The 21016-nt window shown below is 40.6% G+C and overlaps 1 protein-coding gene across 4 annotated transcripts in view; it reads left to right on the top strand.

The window, feature by feature from the left end:
• The first annotated feature begins 493 nt into the window (after positions 1-493).
• LOC121329869 (tetratricopeptide repeat protein 17-like) overlaps positions 494-21016 on the top strand; it is a 58441-nt gene continuing 37918 nt past the window's right edge. For all 4 annotated transcript variants that reach the window (XM_041275830.1, XM_041275831.1, XM_041275833.1 and 1 more), the window contains exons 1-8: positions 494-689; positions 2993-3082; positions 4536-4705; positions 9730-9841; positions 10455-10586; positions 15982-16091; positions 16894-17041; positions 19971-20110. In XM_041275830.1, the coding sequence (XP_041131764.1) occupies positions 522-689; positions 2993-3082; positions 4536-4705; positions 9730-9841; positions 10455-10586; positions 15982-16091; positions 16894-17041; positions 19971-20110 (1070 nt within the window). In that variant the 5' untranslated portion in view covers positions 494-521. The remainder of the gene's footprint in view (positions 690-2992; positions 3083-4535; positions 4706-9729; positions 9842-10454; positions 10587-15981; positions 16092-16893; positions 17042-19970; positions 20111-21016) is intronic.

Below are 21016 nucleotides of genomic sequence, written 5' to 3' on the forward strand. Positions count from 1 at the left end.
TTAGTCTGCGTGATGTTCTGATGCCTGATAAAAATGCAGTTTATTTTTCCATTTTTTCGTTATAACGAAATGATGATTTTGTTAAACGTTATATGAGCTGGTTAACTTATTGTTACTCCCCATGGCACCTATACGCTTCCGTAGTTATTGACCCCAGTGATCGAATACATTGTATTTCAAGGATTTAAAAGTACACCTGTGATACAGTCGACTGCTATTCCAAGATGCGTTTAGCATTATCGATTCAGTCCTGCTGGTTTTTGTTCAGTTAGACACATGCGCTTATTCGCGTATTGGCCAAGTACAATTTTTTTTAAATGCTTGCTTTCAACTCTCCCAGACATATGCACCATTAACAACATGTATTGTACCAACACGACGTAATTTAACGTAACGTCTCTAGCACAGTTTCTATACCCGTTGCCCTTAGTACCAGCATGGCGTTTTATTTTACCCTCCCCCCTTTCTTTTCAGGTGTAAGCTTCCGTTTCCTGTTGCTAGTTTCCTCTTGGAGAGGGAAGATGGCGAATTACAGTAGAAGGGAATTTATGACCATGTTTTGCTTCAGATTACCGGGTAAAGTCAGTGGACTTGGAAGCGCACTGATCTTTCTGAGCTGTGTCCTTGCAGAGCCTAGCGCAGCCACCACACACTGGATAGTGACCGAGGATGGCAAGATCCAGCAGCAGGTAGGGAGCTGTGTGAAACAGAGCAGGGTAGGGTCTGCGCCCGGAGATTTGCGGGAGTTGGGCTGTCACTGGTTCACCAGGGAAAGTGTATCAGGGATCCTGTACGAGAAGCTGTGGTGCAACGGCACAAGGCGGCCGAAGTAATATTTTTCATTGGGAATGTATTGAGCTGAGAATACTATTGGTTTGAATCTTGTGTTGTTGCTAAGGTGCTAAGTGTCATGACTGATAGTACACGAGTGAGAAAGCTCAGAAGGAGGAATTGTGGTCTGTTGACAGGAGGTGCGCTTACACTACCTGCACCGGCATGTTTGCAGATATATGGATTTGTATCAAATATCACTTCAAACTATAGTAATATAGCAGTTGTTTTAAATTTCTTAAAATAAAGTTGTGACTTACACTATAAAGGAATTATTATTAAAAATACATTTTGTAGTAGTCGTAGTATTAATTATTTCACCGAAATGTTGAATATATCAATTGCAGTGATACTCATATAAAAATAATGCAGTCACAGGAGCGGTAGACTGTGCAGCCTCACCTGACAGACAAGATTATTGTTAAAAGATGATAGAGCCTTCTGTCTGACAAGTAACCTACATCTGACAACGTTTCATAAATATAAATATATGTAAAGTATGTTTAATTACAAAGACAAGAAAGATGCATTTTGGCTCAACTCATTTAGAAAAAAAGCAATTTTCAGTGGTTTACCAAGAAAATATCAAACAAATATGATCATAGGAATGCTAACAGATTACACTATGTAACACAGTTTTTGTTCCTGGGTAGTAAGGGTTATTTCCTAATTGCTTATGCCTCAAAAGTATAGAAAATGGCTATTATTCCCCACAAACTTTGCTTTTGTGACCAGGACAGTGATATTTTGAAATTTACCTATTTCCAATGAGAAAACGGGCGAATTTGTGTCTTTTCGTTCACATAGTCAGAAAAAAACAACATATGAATTCAAACTAACATGTATTAATACTAAAGTAATACAAAAATGACTACAAAAGATTTAGAAGTGAGTAGTTTTTCGAGATTTACGATTATACTGTAAATCACTTTCACGAATCAGCCCCCAAATGTAGTCTCCCATCATGTTCTCGTTATACTGTCCTTGGTAGCGGCATTCAAAGTCCAGTATATCCTGGTGGAAGCGCTCGCCTTGCTCCTCCGAGTACGCTCCCATGTTCTCCTTGAATTTATCAAGATGAGCATCAAGGATATGGACTTTGAGTGACATCCTACAGCCCATTGTGCCGTAGTTCTTCACCAGAGTCTCAACCAGCTCCACATAGTTTTCGGCCTTGTGATTGCCCAGGAAGCCCCGAACCACTGCGACAAAGCTGTTCCAAGCCGCTTTCTCCTTACTAATGAGCTTCTTGGGGAATTCATTGCACTCCAGGATCTTCTTTATCTGTGGTCCGACGAAGACACCGGCTTTGACCTTTTGCCTCAGACAGCTTAGGGAAGAAGTCTTGAAGGTTCTTGAAGGCTGCCGACTCCTTATCTAGAGCTCTGACAAATTGTTTCATAAGGCCCAATTTGATGTGCAGTGGTGGCATCAGCACCTTCCGGGGGTCCACCAGTGGCTCCCACTTGACGTTGTTCCTCCCCACAGAGAATTCGGTCTGCTGTGGCCAGCCCCGCCTGTGGTAGTGCGCCTTGGTGTCCCTGCTGTCCCAAAGGCAAAGATAGCAGGGAAACTTGGTAAAACCACCTTGGAGACCCATCAGGAATGCCACCATTGCAGCCTCTTGATGCCATCTCAGAAAAATGCAGATATGTATCCACTTAGGCAGCTGGAACTAAACTGAACTGGTGGGCTTAAGGCCCCTGTATTTATACTACTATTTATATTACTAGAAAGTTCTAGAAGTTATTCCAAGTTTACTCAGCACTGAATCTATCTGGAATGTTCTGGAAAATAGGTAAATTTCAAAATATCCCTGTCCTGGTCACAAAAGCAAAGTTTTTGGGGAATAATAGCCATTTTCTATACTTTTGAGGCATAAGCAATTAGGAAATAACACTTACTACCCAGGAACCAAAAAAAAAAAAAAATTGTTACGGTGTTATAAACCTTAGAGAAAAGAACAGTTTAATTTAATCTGGGCGCTTGGATTTAGTTTGTCCCCTAAAAATATGTCTTTACTATGTTAATACCCAAAACATGAATACATTGCCATAAGAACAATATTGTGTCCCCCTTTTGGTGCCAGTATCCGGTTCTTCCTTGGATTTTCTGCCTGGCTCTGCTCTTCTCTGATTGCCTTTGCTGTTATGTTTTGCAGGTGGATTCGCCCCTGAACTTGAAACATCCCCATGATCTGGTGATTTTCATGCGACAAGAGACCAGAGTGAGCTACCTCAAGGAGCTGGAGGTACCATCATATACTATCCAGGAACTAAGCATTGCTATACCAGTGCTCTGCATCCATCAACACATGCCAGGGGACTTGGAGATGGAACAACACACGGTCAACACACAAATATATGCTCTAGATTTTGCCTAAAGCTTACCATCATAGTGTCAGTGTACAAACACATGCTTACACAGATTTACTTACGCTTACTTCTGAATAGCAGGAACAATCAGATTGGGAAAGCACAAGAGTCTGAGCATTTGGGTTTAAGCTGCAATGATCAGTTCTCAAAGAATTTGAAACTGCAGTGGCTCAGTGTTAGGCAGAGTAGGTGAGTGCCAGAACACAAAACACTCACCTACTCCTCTCCCAGACAGAGGATTTCTGGCTGTTTTTATGGATGTGGCCACTCCCCAATTAGCACCTGTGATTGCTGGCAGAGACATTAACCCCGTCCCGACTGGCTCTTATCAAAAATACATGTTTTATTTATTTTTTGTCGTGGTGCAGTGTGGCGTACGACACATTCACTTGTCGTATCGCGTACATTGTGCAGAGACCTTAACACTTCTAAGCAAAATGTAAGTTCTCAAATTTGGCAGAACCATAGCCTCAAATATGTGAAGTCCTGAGCCCAACCACAGTAGATTTCAGCAGCAAAGGGCATTTATGCAGACATGGGGTGAGGCAGAGATATATTTGACACCTCTTTCTTCCCAATCTTGGTAAATACACCCCTTTGTATCATGTTGTTGAGAGTTGCAGTTTGGGGATATAAGAAGGTGCCTGTATGTATGTCACACTTATATTTGTACATTCTTTTGGATGTATGTCATGGGGAGGCACATTTTTATAATAGAATAGAATCTGATTTCATTTTCATAACCATGACAGGGATGTATCCATCTGACACAGTTTTAGTCACTTGTATTTGGGTACTAGAATACCCTGCAGTGTTTATAAGAGACACATTATCAGTCACTGAGTGCCTTGTCTGTACCGCAGCGTTATATTTTCAAATATTTAATTGTACATCACAAGTCAGCTGGGGAATACCTTTCTCAACCTGTACTCGGGAATGTTCTCCAGGAGAGAACTAATTTCTCTTACAAGGATCAGATTGCATCCAAATCATGCTCCTCCTGCAACAATGCTGGTTTTTATTTCCCACAATGTGCCACTCATTTCAATCAGTGCACCAGCACCAGCATTGTTGCAGGACTGAGCATGAACTGGATATGCAGCGAGTGATCCTTCTAATAGAAATCGTTTTTCTCCTGGTTGATTTACCAATGACGTGTGAATAAAAATATCAAAACAGTATTATGTTGAAAAATACATTGCTGAGATATGGCCAGCACTGGATACAGTGAAGGTAAAGTATTGTGTCTCTTGTGAACTCGGGAGGGGGTTCTGGAACACTGAATAACAGTGCTGACTGCCGTGCCTCCTCTCCTGTTCTCTGCTGTAGAAGCAGCTGGTGGCACAGAAGATCCATATTGAGGATAATGAGGACCGGGACACAGGATTGGAACAGAGGCACTACAAAGAGGACGTGGACTGCATCAAAGCCAAGGTTCCTCTGGGAGACCTAGACCTCTATGATGGAACCTACATCTCACTGGAGAGCAAAGACATCAGGTACCAGCAGGGGGCAGCACAGCAATTTAAAAGACATTCCGGCTACAACCAACATAAACTTAATTGAATGTGTTAGCATTCACAGCTGTAGAACCCTATATAGTTTCTGAAGGTTTCAGAAACATGTTACTCCATGACCCAATGCTGATAGCTGTAGTTATGATATTGGCTTAGCAAACACCATAAGGGGTAAAAATTCACTTGGTTTTACTTTCTACACTCATAACCTTCTACTGCTGCAAATAGTAGCCAGAGTGTATCCAGCTACAATGCATGTGTCCCCTTATATCCCCTTAGAAGAGTTTACGACAGTAATTTAATAGTTTTCCTATGCTTTTCCAATGGTTATATTCTTCATTAGCTGTAGTTTACCATGATGTGCCATGTTTTTTAAGATGCTTTGCTATAGGGTTGGGACAATATTGACTGTGGGATAAAAAATGTGATAATTGCAATTATTGTGGTGTTTGCTCATTTAAATTCCGCTGGTTATACAAATATAAAATAAACCAAGGACAAGTTACCTGGAATAATGAAGTGTCCGATTTAAATAATTGTGGTTAAGTGGGAACAGGTGCAGGAGTGATGCAGTGCCTGATAAAAACATACAGAGAGTTATAATCCATTTGGAAAGGTATTTTATTATGTCCATGTCTGGTGACCAAATAACAAGACCTCGGCAATACACAACAATGTGTACTGTGCGACATAAATAACAACGGGTTGCAATCCCAAACAATAAACACAGATACCCTCCCCACAATAATACTAACATGGTCACCAGTCCTGGATGCGTGCAGTAGTGCTCATGGTGGGTAATACAGTTTAGTGATATTAGTGAGTTTATTAGTGCTGTTCCTTGTTGACAGCTCCGAAATTGTGTTTAGCTGTCTAATAATTTACAAAACAAGACAAATGCAGACAAACAAACAAAAACACTCACAAACGTTTTATCTCACAGTCCTTACAGTTTAAATGCTCAAACCAAACGAAGTAACAGATTATGATTCTCCGTCCCCTTTTATGCTGTCACACATGACCCCTTGGTAAACGAGTGCAACCGCCTTTCCAATCTGCGGCTGCCACGTCGTTTCCCTTCCGGGTCTCGCCCCCTTCCAGGCTGGCAGTCTTCCCTTGAATCCTGGTAAAGAACTGTCAGACCAGCCCGTCCACAGAACTCTGTTTTCGCTGCTTAACACCCTTACAGGTCGGGAGGGAGATTTACAACCAAGAATCATTGTATTTCTGTCACAGTAATAAATAAGTAAATAAATAAAATAAAAATAATGCTCAATTTATTTTAAATTTATTTCCATTTTCATCAAAATACAATTTATGTAATGTGTACAGATTACATTAAAAATGACTGTACAGTATACAAATAGTAAAATCAAATGAATACCCAGTGCATATTTTTTTAGTTTTGCCTATAGGCTACTGTAAATAATAATAGTAACGCACAGAGTAAATCATGCCTTCTCTGTACACATTGCTGTAGAATTCGGAAATAATAAAAGATTAAAATTTAAACCTAAAGAAATTTAGCACACTTTTTTTACCCAACTACTTAATAGTACACAAAACAACAAAGTAGCTCACGTTGCCACATTAACAGGCTATGATATCATACAGTACCTTACATATACTGCACACGATAAAGAAATGCATCAATTTTAAATTTACATAGTGTAGTTTACAGTGTACGGTTAGCTGCAAGATCAGTGTTAGGTCCTCTGCTCTTCCTAATCTACATTAATCACTTAGATTCTGGTATAGTAAGCAAACTTGTTAAATTTGCAGATGACACAAAAATAGGAGTGGCAAACACTGCTGCAGCAGCAAAGGTCATTCAAAATGATCTAGACAAGGTTCAGAACTGGGCAGACACATGGCAAATGGCATTTAATATAGAAAAGTGTAAGTTACTGCCCACAGGCAATACAAATGTACATTATAAATACCATATGGGAATATGGAAAATGATCTAGGAGTTTATGTTGAAATGTCTTAATTTAGACAATGTGGAGAAGCTATAAAAATAGCCAACAAAATGCTCAGTAGTGAAAAGTGTTGAATTTAAATCCAGGGAAGTAATGTTAAAAATGTACAATGCATTAGTAAGACCTCATCTAGAATGTTGTGTTCAGTTCTAGTCACCTCGCTACAAAAAGGATATTGCTGCTGTAGAAAGAGTGCAAAGAAGAGCGACCAGAATTATTCCTGGTTTAAAAGGCATGTCATGTGCAGACAGGCTAAAAGAATTGAATCTATTCAGTTGAACAAAGAAGACTACACAGCGATCTGATTCAGTCATTCAAAATTCTAAAAGTTATTGACGATGTTGACCCAAGGGACTTTTTCATCCTGGGAAAAGAAACAAGGACTAGGGGTCACAAATGGAGATTAGATAAAGGGGCATTCAGAACAGAAAATAAGAGGTACTTTTATACACAGAGAATTGTGGGAGTCTGGAACTAACTACCTAGTAATGTTGTTGAAGCTGACACCTTGGGCTCCTTCAAGAAGCTGCTTTGTAAACTTTCTATGTTCTTATGTAAAACACATAGCCTACCTGCTATTTTCTAAAATACTTTGTTTTCTGTTGTTATCATATTTTGCACATAGGGAACCTCCATTTCCCCAAGAATACCGAAATAGCTACTGAACCTTTTTTCTTTTTTGTGAAACAGATTTGAACGTGAGTGCTCACTGCTGCTTTCAGTTTAAATGTGCTTTAATGGCATGACTATATTACAACAAGTATTGCCAAAGCAACTTATAACAACATAACACATATCTATCTATCTATCTCTATCTATCTATCCATCTCTGTCTATCTATCTCTATCTATCTATCTATCTATCTATCTATCTATCTATCTATATATATATATATATATATATATATATATATATATATATATATATATATATATATATATACACACACACACACACACACACACTTGAGTGTACAAAACATTAGGAACATCTTCCTAATATTGAGTTGCACCCCCTTTTGCCCTCAGAACAGCCTCAATTTGTCGGGGCATGGACTCTACAAGGTGTCGAAAGCATTCCCCGGGGATGCTGGCCCATGTTGACTCCAATGCTTCCCACAGTTGTGTCAAGTTGGCTGCTAGTGGATCTCTACTCCGAATAGCTTGTTGGATTGAGATCTGGTGACCTGGCAGGCCACTGCAGTAAGCTGAATTCACTGTAATGTTCATGGAACCATTCCTGGACAATCCTAGCTTTGTGGCATGGGGCATTATCCTGCTGAAAAAATCCATTAGCAGATGGATACACTGCTGCCATGAAGGGATGCACCTGGTTGGCAGTGATGTTCAGATGTCATGTGGCATTCAAACGTTGCTCCACTTTTATCAAGGCGCCCAATGTGTGTCATGAAAACACACCCCACAGCATCACACCACCACCACCAGCCTGCAATGTTAACACACGGTATGATGGATGCATGTACTCATGTGATTTTCTCCATACCCTAGTACTCCGATCAATGTGAAACAGCAGGAACTGGGATTCATCAGAGAAGGCAATGTTTTTCCAATCCTCCAGTGTTTTCGTTCCTTAGCCCACTGCAAACACAGTTTCTTGTGTTTTGCTGAAAGAAGACCTATTAGGTCGTCGGCTGCCATACCCCATTCATGTCAAGGTACGACGAGTTGTGCATTCTTTTATGGGTCTTTCGGCACCAATGTTGTACTGGACTGTCAGTTGACTAAACGTAGCCCGTCTGTCAGCCTCCTTTGGCCTCTTTCGTCAATGAACCATTTTCGACCACTGGTCTGCTGTTGGCTGGATGTCCTTTGGGTGGTGGACCATCCTTAATAAACACGGGAAACTGTTGAGTGTGAAAAACCCAGCAGCGTTGCAGTTCTTGACACACTCAAACCGGCGTGCCTGGCACCTACTACCATAACCCGTTCAAAGGTACTTAAATCTTTTGTCTTGCCCATTTACCCTCTGAATGGCACACATACACAATCCATGTCTAAGTTGTGTCAAGGCTTAAAAATCCTTCTTTAACCTGTCTACCCTTCCTCTACAGTGATTGAAGTGGATTTAACAGGTTACATCAATAAGGGATCATAGCTTTCAACAGGATTCACCTCGTCAGTCTATTTCATGGAAAACGCAGGTGTTCATAACGTTTTGTACACTCAGTGTATATATATGAACTAAACATTAAACATTACTAAAACATCCTTCACCTTCCCTCTCTAACCTCTTTCACCCTCCCTTTTGCTCACCGCCTTTTCTCGACAAAATCTCTCAAGCGCCTCACAACCACTGGGTCATCGTTAGGGCGGAAGTAGTGTCTGTTCACAACAAGACGTACTAATTAAATATTACTAGAACAGATGGAATACTTGGAGTTACTTGTGGAATAATTAAACTAAAAATAGCATACAAATTTCAGTTATCATAATAAATAAAATGTTGTACATTTCTGATGACTCAGTAATTATTTTTATAATGCAATTTTTGTATCGTGACTTCTGTTCGATTTTGATATCACCAAGTTGTCATAAATCATCCCAACCCTACTTTACCATACCTCTGGGCTTTATTACACTTTTACTTTATGGAAAATGTTCATAAGGGTCCACACAACTAGGAAATGCAAACAAACTGGAGTGTAAGCAGGGCCTGTGTGTTGAGACGCGCACAGAGGAAAACTTGAAGAATGTACTAAACAGACACTGAAGAATGGTTGTTTTAATAAAAGATTGAAGTGGTTGTGGGACACTTTTAAGTGTTTCTCTAGTGTGTAGCAGGCAGCTTTCTCCACAAGCTGTAATCCAGGAGTTATAGTTCTCTTACATTTTTCTGATGTTTGGAATTATCCCAGTGGCTCTTATTGCAGTTGCTCAGATGCTGTGGTTTTCTTGCCTGCCACCGGTGCATGGAACTAGAGGCTGGAAGTAAGAGCTTGCACTGTTGGCTCTAGATAGTAAGATGCCCTTTTATTTAGAGCTGCTTCTCCTTTTCTCCCTGCAGTCCAGAAGACCATGTGGACCACAAATCCCCTCTGCCCCCGGACCTGGAGAAACCTGACTGTGCCAACGTGCTGGAGCTGCCCTACAGTATCCACGCCTTCCAGCACCTGCGGGTGAGTGCAGCGCAAAGTAACACATGGGCGCACACACCCCAAGGATCAAACACTTCCTGTATGAAGCCTTTCATGATTTGTATCATTATATGCAGGTTTGTATTGGGATACACTGCATATTTCTTATAGTCCTCCAGCTAGTACTTGAATGAAGCACGACTGGGATTTGTAGTTGCTGCTGCATGTATGATGTAATGCCTGCATATTGTGAGTGTTGTTTTAAGCCCTGAGCAGTCTCTCTGTATACAACACGAAAGGCCGTTTCAGACAATCCTGTATAATGCAGCAACACCACAAAACCAGCTCAACCTTGAGCACTGGCCTCACCCACACATTTATACTGAGAAATGTCTAAATGATAAATACAGCACATGTCTGTTTCACTGAGCCCAGCTGCAGCCTGTACCTGTGCTGGACCAGATACTTGTGCTGGACCTTATCCAGAGTGTTACAGAAAGAAAGAATCGAGCAGCAGGTAGCCCTGGGAGTGGTTGTACTGACTCAGGTTATATGTGTATAAAGATTCTGAATGATTAAACCTACTCAGGTTATATGTGTGTAAGGATTCTGAATATGTTTCAATATTTCTCTCTTCACCTCCCTCCCCTGCCAGGGTGTACAGGAGAGAGTGAACCTGACCACCCCTCTCCTGTCTCAGGAGGACTCCATCTTCAGCTGCATGTCCCAGAGGGTGGGGAGGAGTATGGAAGAGGTGGGCCATCGCATCCACGAGGCATTGCACTTGGTGAGACGCCTGCACTGCTGCAGAGAGAGCTGTCTGAAGTGCTATTTTAAAGAATGCTGTGTTTAAAGTGGTTGTAGATAACTAAATTACTCCATAAATCATACTTGTTTTGCACTTTGATTTGCTGCATGATTCTCCAATGTGCAGTTTTGGAAGAAACAAACATGTATCTTAAATGCAAAACATGATGTCTGGAAATCTATTTCTGGGACAATGCTGGACACTGACTGAAGTCATGTGAGTCAATGGGGAAAGCAGCTAGTTTCTGGAAAGAAATCATTGAAGGGGTGGGGATACTTTCACCCTCCAGGAAGTGCAACACTATCTGAAAGCATGGCTTGCAAACAGAGGTTTCATTAACAGTGAACAGATATCAAGTTGTAAAATAATAATCCTTGTTAACTAGAACACATTTCTTAAAGTGATTGTAGCTAGCACAGTCATTTCAATTTTTTGTTGCAAAGTTTTGCACTTCCATTTGTTATATAGCTTTCAGATGTCCAGTTTTGAAAGAAACATGCATTACAGTAAACTTAATTTTTATTTTAAAACACTATATGGTACTACACTTGGTTAAATACATCTGTTTGCAGTCCATACATTTAGAATGTCCTTTATTTCCTGGGTCATTTCACCTGGAGGGTGAAATTGTCCACACAGATTCAGGGACGTCTATCCTGTCATTAACCAATCAGCTGCTTCCCCTATTGACTGACATGCTTTCAGCCACTAAGGTGCTTTGACTTAGAGGACACTGCAGAGGTGAAGTGACCCAAGGAGTATACATGCAAACAGAAAACACGATTAAAGCATAGAAATTAAGAGTTTCCTTTAACCTAAAGTAGCACCAGATATCATGTTTAAAATTAAAATACCTATATATAAATAGCCATCTCCAAATTGGTAATCACTTAATTAATTTGGAGATGGCCACATTATGCACTTGTTTAGCTGGATGGAGAATTTTAACACCACCCATGCTGCAAAACAATAATAATCACTTTCTTTAAACAAGCACAAAACAATACATTTAAATCCTAATACACAAATAATACAAGGGTGGGCGTACTCCGTCACACAAGCATAGATCCTGTATCTTTTTGTCTGACAGGTGAGATTTAATGCCCTTGCACACCAGACGCGACGCGAAGAGCGACACAACAAAGCGATACGAGAAAATCAATAGCGCCTTTCACACCAAAGGCGAAACGACAAGCGACGTCACCGTGACACAAATTCCAACGCGAGCGATGGGGGAAAAAAAATACAACCTGGTCCTATTTTTGTGAATTTGTTACACAATAACTACACAACTGAGCAGTCAGAAAACGGCTTCATTTCACGTGTTTTGAAATCAAGCCCTGTTTCACTTTCGCTGAAAATGGAGAAAGTCATACTTGCAGTATCTAAATTCTCTGACCTTTTTGATTGAACAATTATAAAAACACAGATGCCAAAAACATAATATGGGAGTCGATTTCTAATGATCTGGGTGTGCCTGGTTTGTATAATTTCATACATGATTAAATACATATCACCTAATATATTGGCAATAATAATAAGCCATTTTCTATTGTGTTTGTATGTTAGGAATCATACTTTCCGAAAGATTTGGCACATTTTTGTGTCAGTGATCGCTTCTGGTGTGCATTGTGTTTTTGCAGTGAATTTTTCGCCCCAGTGAAAATCACGCCGCGTCTGGTGTATGAAGGCCTTTATACAGTTTGCAATCATCAGGCCCTCAATAATAACAAGCCATTTTCTATTGTGTTTGTATGTTAGGAATCATACTTTCCGAAAGATTTGGCACATTTTTGTGTCAGTGATCGCTTCTGGTGTGCATTGTGTTTTTGCAGTGAATTTTTCGCCCCAGTGAAAATCACGCCGCGTCTGGTGTATGAAGGCCTCTCTGGGAAGGGGAAAAAAAGTTATTTTATGTTACAAAATAGAAGTATGTACTTGAAAAGTAACACATTTTAATTGAATGACAAAAGTGTTTTGTAACGATATATATTTTAGGATCTGACATCATTGGGTAAGAAAAATATACAATTTTTGTTTTCACAACCCAAATGGCGAAATGTCAAAAAACTAGTGCTTGTCGCTCCTGTTCATCAGATTAGTCGGCCCACCGCTGGTATAGTTCAAACCTGAACAGGGCTAGGCAATACCAACAGAAATACCAACAGTGTCCGAGAAGCCAGTGAAAAGTCTTGGGAGATGGTACGACTCATAGACAGCAGCGCTTTACCGGGCAAACTGAAACTCTGGTGCTTTCAGTTTGGTCTACTGCCAAGACTGCTGTGTCCACTGACTGTGTACGAGGTTTCCTTGACAAGAGTTGAGAAGCTGGAAGCTTTAAACAGTTCAGACATCAGGAAATTGTTGGGAGGTCGACGCTCCCTCAGTAGAGTGGGACTTTATGGTAAAGGAATACTCCAGCTACCAGTCTCTGCTCTAACCGAGGAGTTTAAGTGCACCAAGGTCCGACTGTAAATGACATTAGTAGATTCAATTGACAAATGCGTAAGGGAGGCAGCACCTGTGTTGAAAATTGGAAGAAAGTGGGCGGCAAAGAAAGCTGTGGAAGATGCTAAGGCTGCCCTTCGAATCGGTGATATTATGGGGCAAGTTCCTCCTACATGGCACAAGGCAACCCCAGCTCAATGGAGGAAGTTGGTAGTCAATGAGGTGCAAAAGCAGGAAGAGAGGATAAGGTGTGTAAAGGCCGGTTCCCAGGCCAAGCAGGGAGAATGGATGAGATGGGAGAGTGTGGTACAATGCAAGATTGGCTGGCAAGACCTATGGACAGTGGAACAGAGCAGGGTCGGTTTCCTCATCAGATCAGCATATGATGTTCTCCCATTATCACAGAACCTAAACCTCTGGGTGGGTGAGGATCCCTCATGTCCTTTGTGTACATCACCTGCAACATTAAGGCACATTTTGACAGGATGTAAGGTGGGTCTTAACCAAGGATGGTTTACTTGGCGCCATGACCAGGTGCTGCAATGTTTGGCCTTAGCATTGGAAGACAAGTGCTACCTGACCAATGGTTGCCATCAGTTCCATCAAAGAATTACACACAAAACACAATATTCCTTCGACCAGGAGAGCAACCACCAAGAAAAGGTGTTAAACCCAAGCCTCACCCAGGACAACTGGAAGCTGCTAGAAACTGGAAAATGCTTGCAGATTTTGGTCAACAGCTTATTTTTCCACGTGAGATTGCCACCATTAACCTTCGACCAGACATTGTCTTGTGGTCTGGATCAGCATGCCTTCTTCATATGGTAGAGTTAACAGTGCCATGGGAGGATGCTGTGGATGAGGCATATGAGAGGAAGAAACTTCGGTATGCTCAACTAGCTCCTGATGCGGAGCAGTGAGGATGGAGAGTCCAGGTTTACCCAATGGAGGTGGGTTGTCGAGGATTTGTGGCACACACTACAACCCGGTTTCTCAGAGATGCCGGATTCTGTGGCCAAGAGTTGCGTCGCACAGTGAAGAACTTATCTGAAGCAGCAGAAAGAAGCAGAAACTGGCTGTGGTTGAGACGGAAAGATTCTGGCTGGGGATCTCAAGCACAATAGAAAGAAAGCAACGCTGATGTACGGGTATGTTAGCTGGGCTGAGTTGAGTGTGGGCCGGAGGGGGGTGATGCTGGGACGCCAGAATCACTGTCGAGCCCTCTTGAGGTGTTGTGGGCTAGTCGACGAAACACGATGGAAGGTGCCCACTTGAAGACCCCAGAGATTTACCCTACTTGGCTCAATCCAGACGGTTGTCATGCTGATGCGTTGGGGAGACCGCTCTGTGGTTGATCCCCTGAGCCAGCATCGCAGCCATTGTGTGTGTGTGTGTGTGTGTGTGTGTGTTTGTGTGCTGATCCCTGGAGCCAGCATTACACTTCAGCCATCAACGCCAGGCAGAAGGATATCTGCATCATCAGATGGAAAGAAACACAAATGGATGGAGATGTTGATGGCTCACATTAGTTTACTGTAAAGCTAGGTCTTAGCTGGTGCTTATCCTGGCAAGAGCCAAGTTCAGATCAGCATGAAGTTTTAACATCTACTCTCATGTAATGGAAATCGCACTAAAATAAATATTTGAACATTTACGCAAAGTAAAACAAAGCTATTCATTGATATTCGGAATTAATGCAGGACAGCCCGGTTGCCATAACTAGAGATTGGGTTAAAGGGGTGTAGGAAAGCCGCAGGCTTTTTGATAATTAATTTAAAACATCGTCGGAGCAGAGAAATAGTATAGAATGAGTAAAATTAATAGAATGCAATGTTTTCTTATGCTTATTGATTAACATTTGCTATTACGTTTACATTTGCTAATACAGTGGATACAAAATATGACTGATTGCTAATCAGAAATCTTGGATTACCTGCTTAATCAAAGATTTACTAATCCTGGTTTAAATTTGTGTGGTGCAATGTAACTGATTAAAACATAACCCCTGAACACCTACCCCTAGTTTAACACTAAACTGAGTTTTATTTAGTCCACGTTGGTGCATTCAACCCTCGGTGCACTAGAGCTGCCATTTTGAAAAGCACTTTGAAACAAGACTTTAAAGTTAGAAGTGTAAAAAGTGTTCAGGATCTTAAGTGAAAAGAAAAGTTACAGGTACGTTATTTAAACAGTTGTAGCAACACCTGCGGACATGTAACGCTAGATTTTCCAGGAAACCCGCTACTTGCTCATTAAGATTTTGTGACAAAGTCTAGGCAATAGATTAGTAAGAAGGTCCTTATTGAAAAAAAAAATAGTTGTGCACTAATCGTGTCTGCCCTTCTGTCTGTCAGACTGGTGAACATGATACCTGTCCTGATTGTGCACCAGTCTCCACCAAACTTGTACCACACACTCCCAGCTTCCCTCTGATAGACATTTTGGGTTGCATTGGGCTGTAACTCGATTTCATATGAATATTCTTAACCTTGCAGGTACTGTGTGATAATTATGCAGTTATCAGGACAGTTTGAAGTGTGTGCAGTGGCTCAAGTATAGGGGCGTATCGATGATACTTTCTTTACGTGATATATTGTATCTTAAGCGGTACTGTATGTGTCGTTTGTATCATGATTCAAGACCAGAAGCATAACGTAGTTCATTGTAATTCATGGAATGTTTTTTGAGTGAAGAGGTTATGACTAGATACTGTCCCTATCCCTTTAATTTTTGTATTTTGACTAATATGATATGTAGGGGGCCTTGGGTTTACAATAGGTTCTTCACACTATGCAACCCTTTATCCAATCTTCAGGGCCACTGAAAGCTGTTATAACAGGGGGTGAAATGTCTCTCTGGTCTAGGGAGGCTTGGGTCAAGGCTGGACTAGTTTTAACTCTGTAACCACTGCACTGACCCCACACAGAATTCCTCCTCCTGGGTGCTGTATAACATGGCAGCCTTCTACTGGCGGATGAAGAACGAGCCGCGACAGGTGGTGGAATGTTCCATGAGGGCGCTGCACTTCTCCCCCAGGTACGCTGCTGCAGGAAGGACACTGCAATACAGAGTCGCAACTCTGGTCAAGCCCAGCTTCAAACTACTTACTGACATAAGCAAGCTGTAATATGTGATGGAAATAGTTTGGAATCTTTTTTTTTTTTTTTTAACTTTAATTGAAGATTTTGTAAATAAATAGATCACGTGTGGGATATCAGCTAATCACTGTTACGGATTGGTCAGTGTTCATGTTAATTCAGATGTACAGATTACTCGGTAATAAAAAAAAATAAAACCTGTATTGGAAATGAACCAGTCACCATAAGGATTTCTTAATATTCCGGTACATCATATGCTGTTTGTGTGTGTAGAACCCATTGAACTATGCTGCACATTCTAAACATTTTTTTTTTATGTTTTAGAAGTTGCAGAGAGCAATCTTTTTTTGTGTGTTTTTTTATTTTATTTTATTTAATTTTGTTTATATGGAGTCTGTTATCCTTGAGCATTTCATTTTGCTTTACGGCCCTGTTGCCCAAACTGAATGAGATAAAGCACATGATAATACTGTTGCTTTCTAGCATCTATTCACGTCCTGTCCTGAAGGTGACATAGTCAGATTGCTGCTAGACTATTGGACAAACACTGCCAGATAGCACAGGAAGTGAACAGATACTTGTAAGGAATCATACCGTTACCTTTGAATGAACTGCATACCCTGAATTAAAAAAAAAAAAAAAAAAAAAAAATACATTTGCAATTAGACATCAGGCTGTGCTGAGTAAAACCCTATAATCCAATGTAGGGAGTACTGTATGCCCTCTGTTTCCCCCTTCAGGCAGCACAAGGACATTGCTCTTGTCAACATGGCCAATGTTCTGCATCGCGCTCACTTCTCTGCCGACGCCGCCATCCTGGTCCACACAGCTCTCGACATCACCTCGGACCTGCTGACCAGCCACTACACACTGGGAAACATTTATGCAGTGAGTACACTGCCCAGTGCGCACTACAGGGGAAATACCGCTCCATAAACCAATATAGTTGAGCTGAAAATAGTACATCTGGAATATGAGACTGTTTGTTTGCTATTTTACTTTCAAAATTGTGTTTAATATAAGTTGAGCAGGAATACTGCATTTACATCCCCATTAAAATCTTGACAAGGAGCAATTCTGCTATACGTCTGACAGGAGGAGTATTTATCATGACTAGGATAGTATGATTTTTTTTTTTGCTTTTTTTGGACACGCAATAGTGCTAACTGATTGAAATGTTTTTCACTGAACTTGTTAAGTTGTCATATTTCTAGTTGTTTCTTCCATTGAGTCCTGTATAAAAGTTAATAAATGAAAAGGAATAATTAAATAAAAAGGTAGGAATGTAAAACTGAACCCCCTCCTGTCAGTGCCCCTGTGCAGAGCGCTGTCTGTGTGTCCCTCAGGCTGTGACAGGCACACACATACTGGGCAGAGCGCTCACTTTGTGTCCCTCTGGCTGTGACAGTCACACACATACTGGGCAGAGCGCTCACTGTGTGTCCCTCAGGCTGTGACAGGCACACACATACTGGGCAGAGCGCTCACTGTGTGTCCCTCAGGCTGTGACAGGCACACACATACTGGGCAGAGCGCTCACTTTGTGTCCCTCTGGCTGTGACAGTCACACGCATACTGGGCAGAGCGCTCACTGTGTGTCCCTCCACCAGTAGGACTTCCACTCTTGGCCATCTGTGGGAATTGCAAGAGAGAAATCTTAATTTATTTAAAGAATGTGTCTCTTGTTTGGGTGCATTTACTGCAGTGTAATACAATGTGCATCTCTGTGCTGACTTCTCCCAGTACTGTCTGTGTTGTCCTTTTGTGATGGCCAGGTGGTGGTCACTGAGTCTGCACTTGGTCAGGATCTGCCTCTGCTTTGTGACTTTCACTCTGACCAGGTATTCTGCCAGGGTGAAGTCTCTTTTAGGGCCTGATAGCATTCAAGTTTGTTTTGTGTTTTAGTTTTTGTCCCAATGCGTGAAGTGTAGTTTGGCTCTGACTGCCATTGTTTTAGCAGTGCTGTCCAGAAGCTGACTGATGTCCGTGCCACTCAGTGCAGTGAGCTTCATGGCTAGCTGGCTGAGGAGGCTGAGCTCTTGGCTTGTCGGGGCTTGTGATTTTGGGTTGCTGTGGTTTAAATGAACCAGGTATTTTAGTGCTAATTTTTTTAATCTTAAGAATCATTTGGTAGTGGCCTAATTCAGCACTGCATGCATGGTTTGCTGTATTTCTCTGCACTTCTAGTAGATTTTTATAGAAGGGTTTCTGTTGGGTGTTTGTCCCATTTTGTGTAGTCCTGGTCTGTGAGTGTACTCTGTGTGACTTTTGGCATTCTTTTACTACACACGTTGTTCTGAATGCAGCTGTAGTTCAGTGTCACTATTTAGATCTGAGATGGATACGTTCTACCGTGTGATATGAGAGCTGCAGGTCTGAAATTTGCTTTTAGGGTTTTTTTTGCATGGGCAATGTTCCAGGCCACTTGTTAGGAGTAGGCTAGAGTCGCGGTCTCAGTTTGTTTGGGAAATTTGGTCAACATTTGCGTCTGTTTATCCTTTTGCTTTTTACCAACAGCAGTCATTTTGACAGGTACATTTTAATCAGCTCCGATATGAAAAGGAAGTACAAACTTTCAGATAAAACTCAAAAGATGTATTCATGAACATAATTTGCAGAGCAGAAACACCATATTTAAATAGAAATTAGCACATATAACGCATGACTATCATGGCGGTTCTAGCGTTAACATTTAAAGACAGCAGTTCAGAATCTTTTGGAAATTCTTTGTCAATGCGGGCATGGTTTGTAGTGAAATAACGCTGCAGATTTGAAGATTTGAACTGCGACATAAAAGCAAGTGCCTCATTGCATAACACCTTAAGTGAAATTCCCTCCTTAGTTTTCCCAAATGTTCTACTTAAGTAATATTTGTATTTAAGTATTTCCCTTAAGTTAGTTAACCGTTGCACAAAACGACTTTAGGGGATAACTAAGTGAAAATACTTAAATGTCCTATTGAGGCCCTCACGCATTGCACCCTGTTCTTCAAATACAGTGGTAGTACTTCATTTTTTCACAACTGGTGGCTTTTTATTACTAAAAAAATGTATACTTAATTTGTATGGCGAACACAGCCATACAAACTGTTTAAACAAATATGTTTAGTGTACATTTTTTGTAGATTTACCTATTTTTTGTGATGCTATTCTATATATATATATATATATATATATATATATATATATATATATATATATATGAATGCTGCGATTTACCATTAAATTTCTTGCATTCACACATTGTTATTTCTGCCAATTTCTTCTGCTTCATGGGAGTTGTCAAATTCGGACGTAGTTTGCCAGTTATTATTTGCTTTCTTTTATTATATTCCTCCATAAGTATTATGTTTTTCCTCCTCTGTCCAGTTTGGGTTTCTTTTTTTTAATCAGCCATACTGTAGTTTTCCTTAACTGCCCAAATGTTTCCATGGAGACAGGATTTACAGAGTAAATACTGTAAATACAGTATAATCATAAATCTCGAAAAACTATTCACTTCTAAATCTTTTGTAGTCATTTTTGTATTACTTTAGTATAAATACATGTTAATTTGGATTCATATGTTGTTTTTTTCTGACTATGTGAACGAAAAGACACACATTTGCCCGTTTTCCCATTGGAACTAGTGATATTTCAAAATATCACTGTCCTGGTCACAAAAGCAAAGTTTGTGGGGAATAATAGCCATTTTCTATACTTTTGAAGCATAAGCAATTAGGAAATAACACTTACTACCCAGGAACAAAAAAAAAAAAAATAGTTACACGGTGTAGTCAGACCAAGGAATGTATCTCTCTTTCTCTGTCTCTCCTTAGATGCTGGGGGAGTATAACCACTCAGTGCTCTGCTATGACCATGCACTGCAAGCCAAGCCCGGCTTCGAGCAGGCACTCAAACGCAAGCATGCTGTCCTGTGCCAGCAGAAACTGGAGCAGAAACTGGAGACGCAGCACAGGTAGTGGGGAGTGGGGAGAGGGGCCCCCTCCTGGGTTCAAGTACTTTTAATTGTGTTTGGCAATGTGTTGTTTCCAGTACATTAATATTGTAGCTTACAAAGTCATTCTTAATCCATAAATCTCAGCCATTTTGAACTTCCATTGGCTATATAGGTCTCAAATGTTAAGTTTGGAAGGAAACACATTTTATAGCAGACCTGTATTTTAATTTTAAAGTGTGCTTTGTGGTAGTACTCAACTTGATGACCTTTGTCGTAAAGCTCTGGGTATTTATCCACAGCAAGTATGATTTTTTTTTCCGGCGTATTTTGCATGTCACTGACCTAGTGGACCACGTGTATTGAAGCTGTTCTCTGATTGCTCAATGTTCTAGTTGACAAGTCACAAATCACAAAAAATAGAATTCAATCCTATTCACGTCGCTCCAGTGCAGCCCTGGTGCCGCTCCCCTGCCTCCTGTGTGTTGCCTGTAGTGTGAAAGATACTTATCAAAAGTGTAGGTTCTGTTCATTCTGTTGCATTGCTGCGCAGGTTCGCCTGCCTCACTGTGTCTGATTGGTAGCAGCACTAAATCTATATATATCTATATGTTTATATATAATCTCACACAGTAAAAAATATTCAGATATTTGTCCCAAAACTAATATATAGTATACATAATTGTATTTGATTATTTTTTTTTTAATAAAATTGCATGTTTGCTAGAACACATGTTTCTTTCAAAACTGCACATTTGAGAATTGTGTAGTGAAAAGATGTACCAGGCAGAACTTTTTTGCAATAAGTTTGTCAGCTACAATTACTTTGTCATAGCTTAAATAAAACATGAACTATTTCAATAGTGAATACCTGGTTACAGAACTCTATTGTAGTATAGGAAAGGTAGCTCCATTCAAACAGCAGAT

The sequence above is a fragment of the Polyodon spathula genome, chromosome 17 (genome assembly GCF_017654505.1).
Source record: "Polyodon spathula isolate WHYD16114869_AA chromosome 17, ASM1765450v1, whole genome shotgun sequence".
Classification (NCBI taxonomy): domain Eukaryota; kingdom Metazoa; phylum Chordata; class Actinopteri; order Acipenseriformes; family Polyodontidae; genus Polyodon; species Polyodon spathula.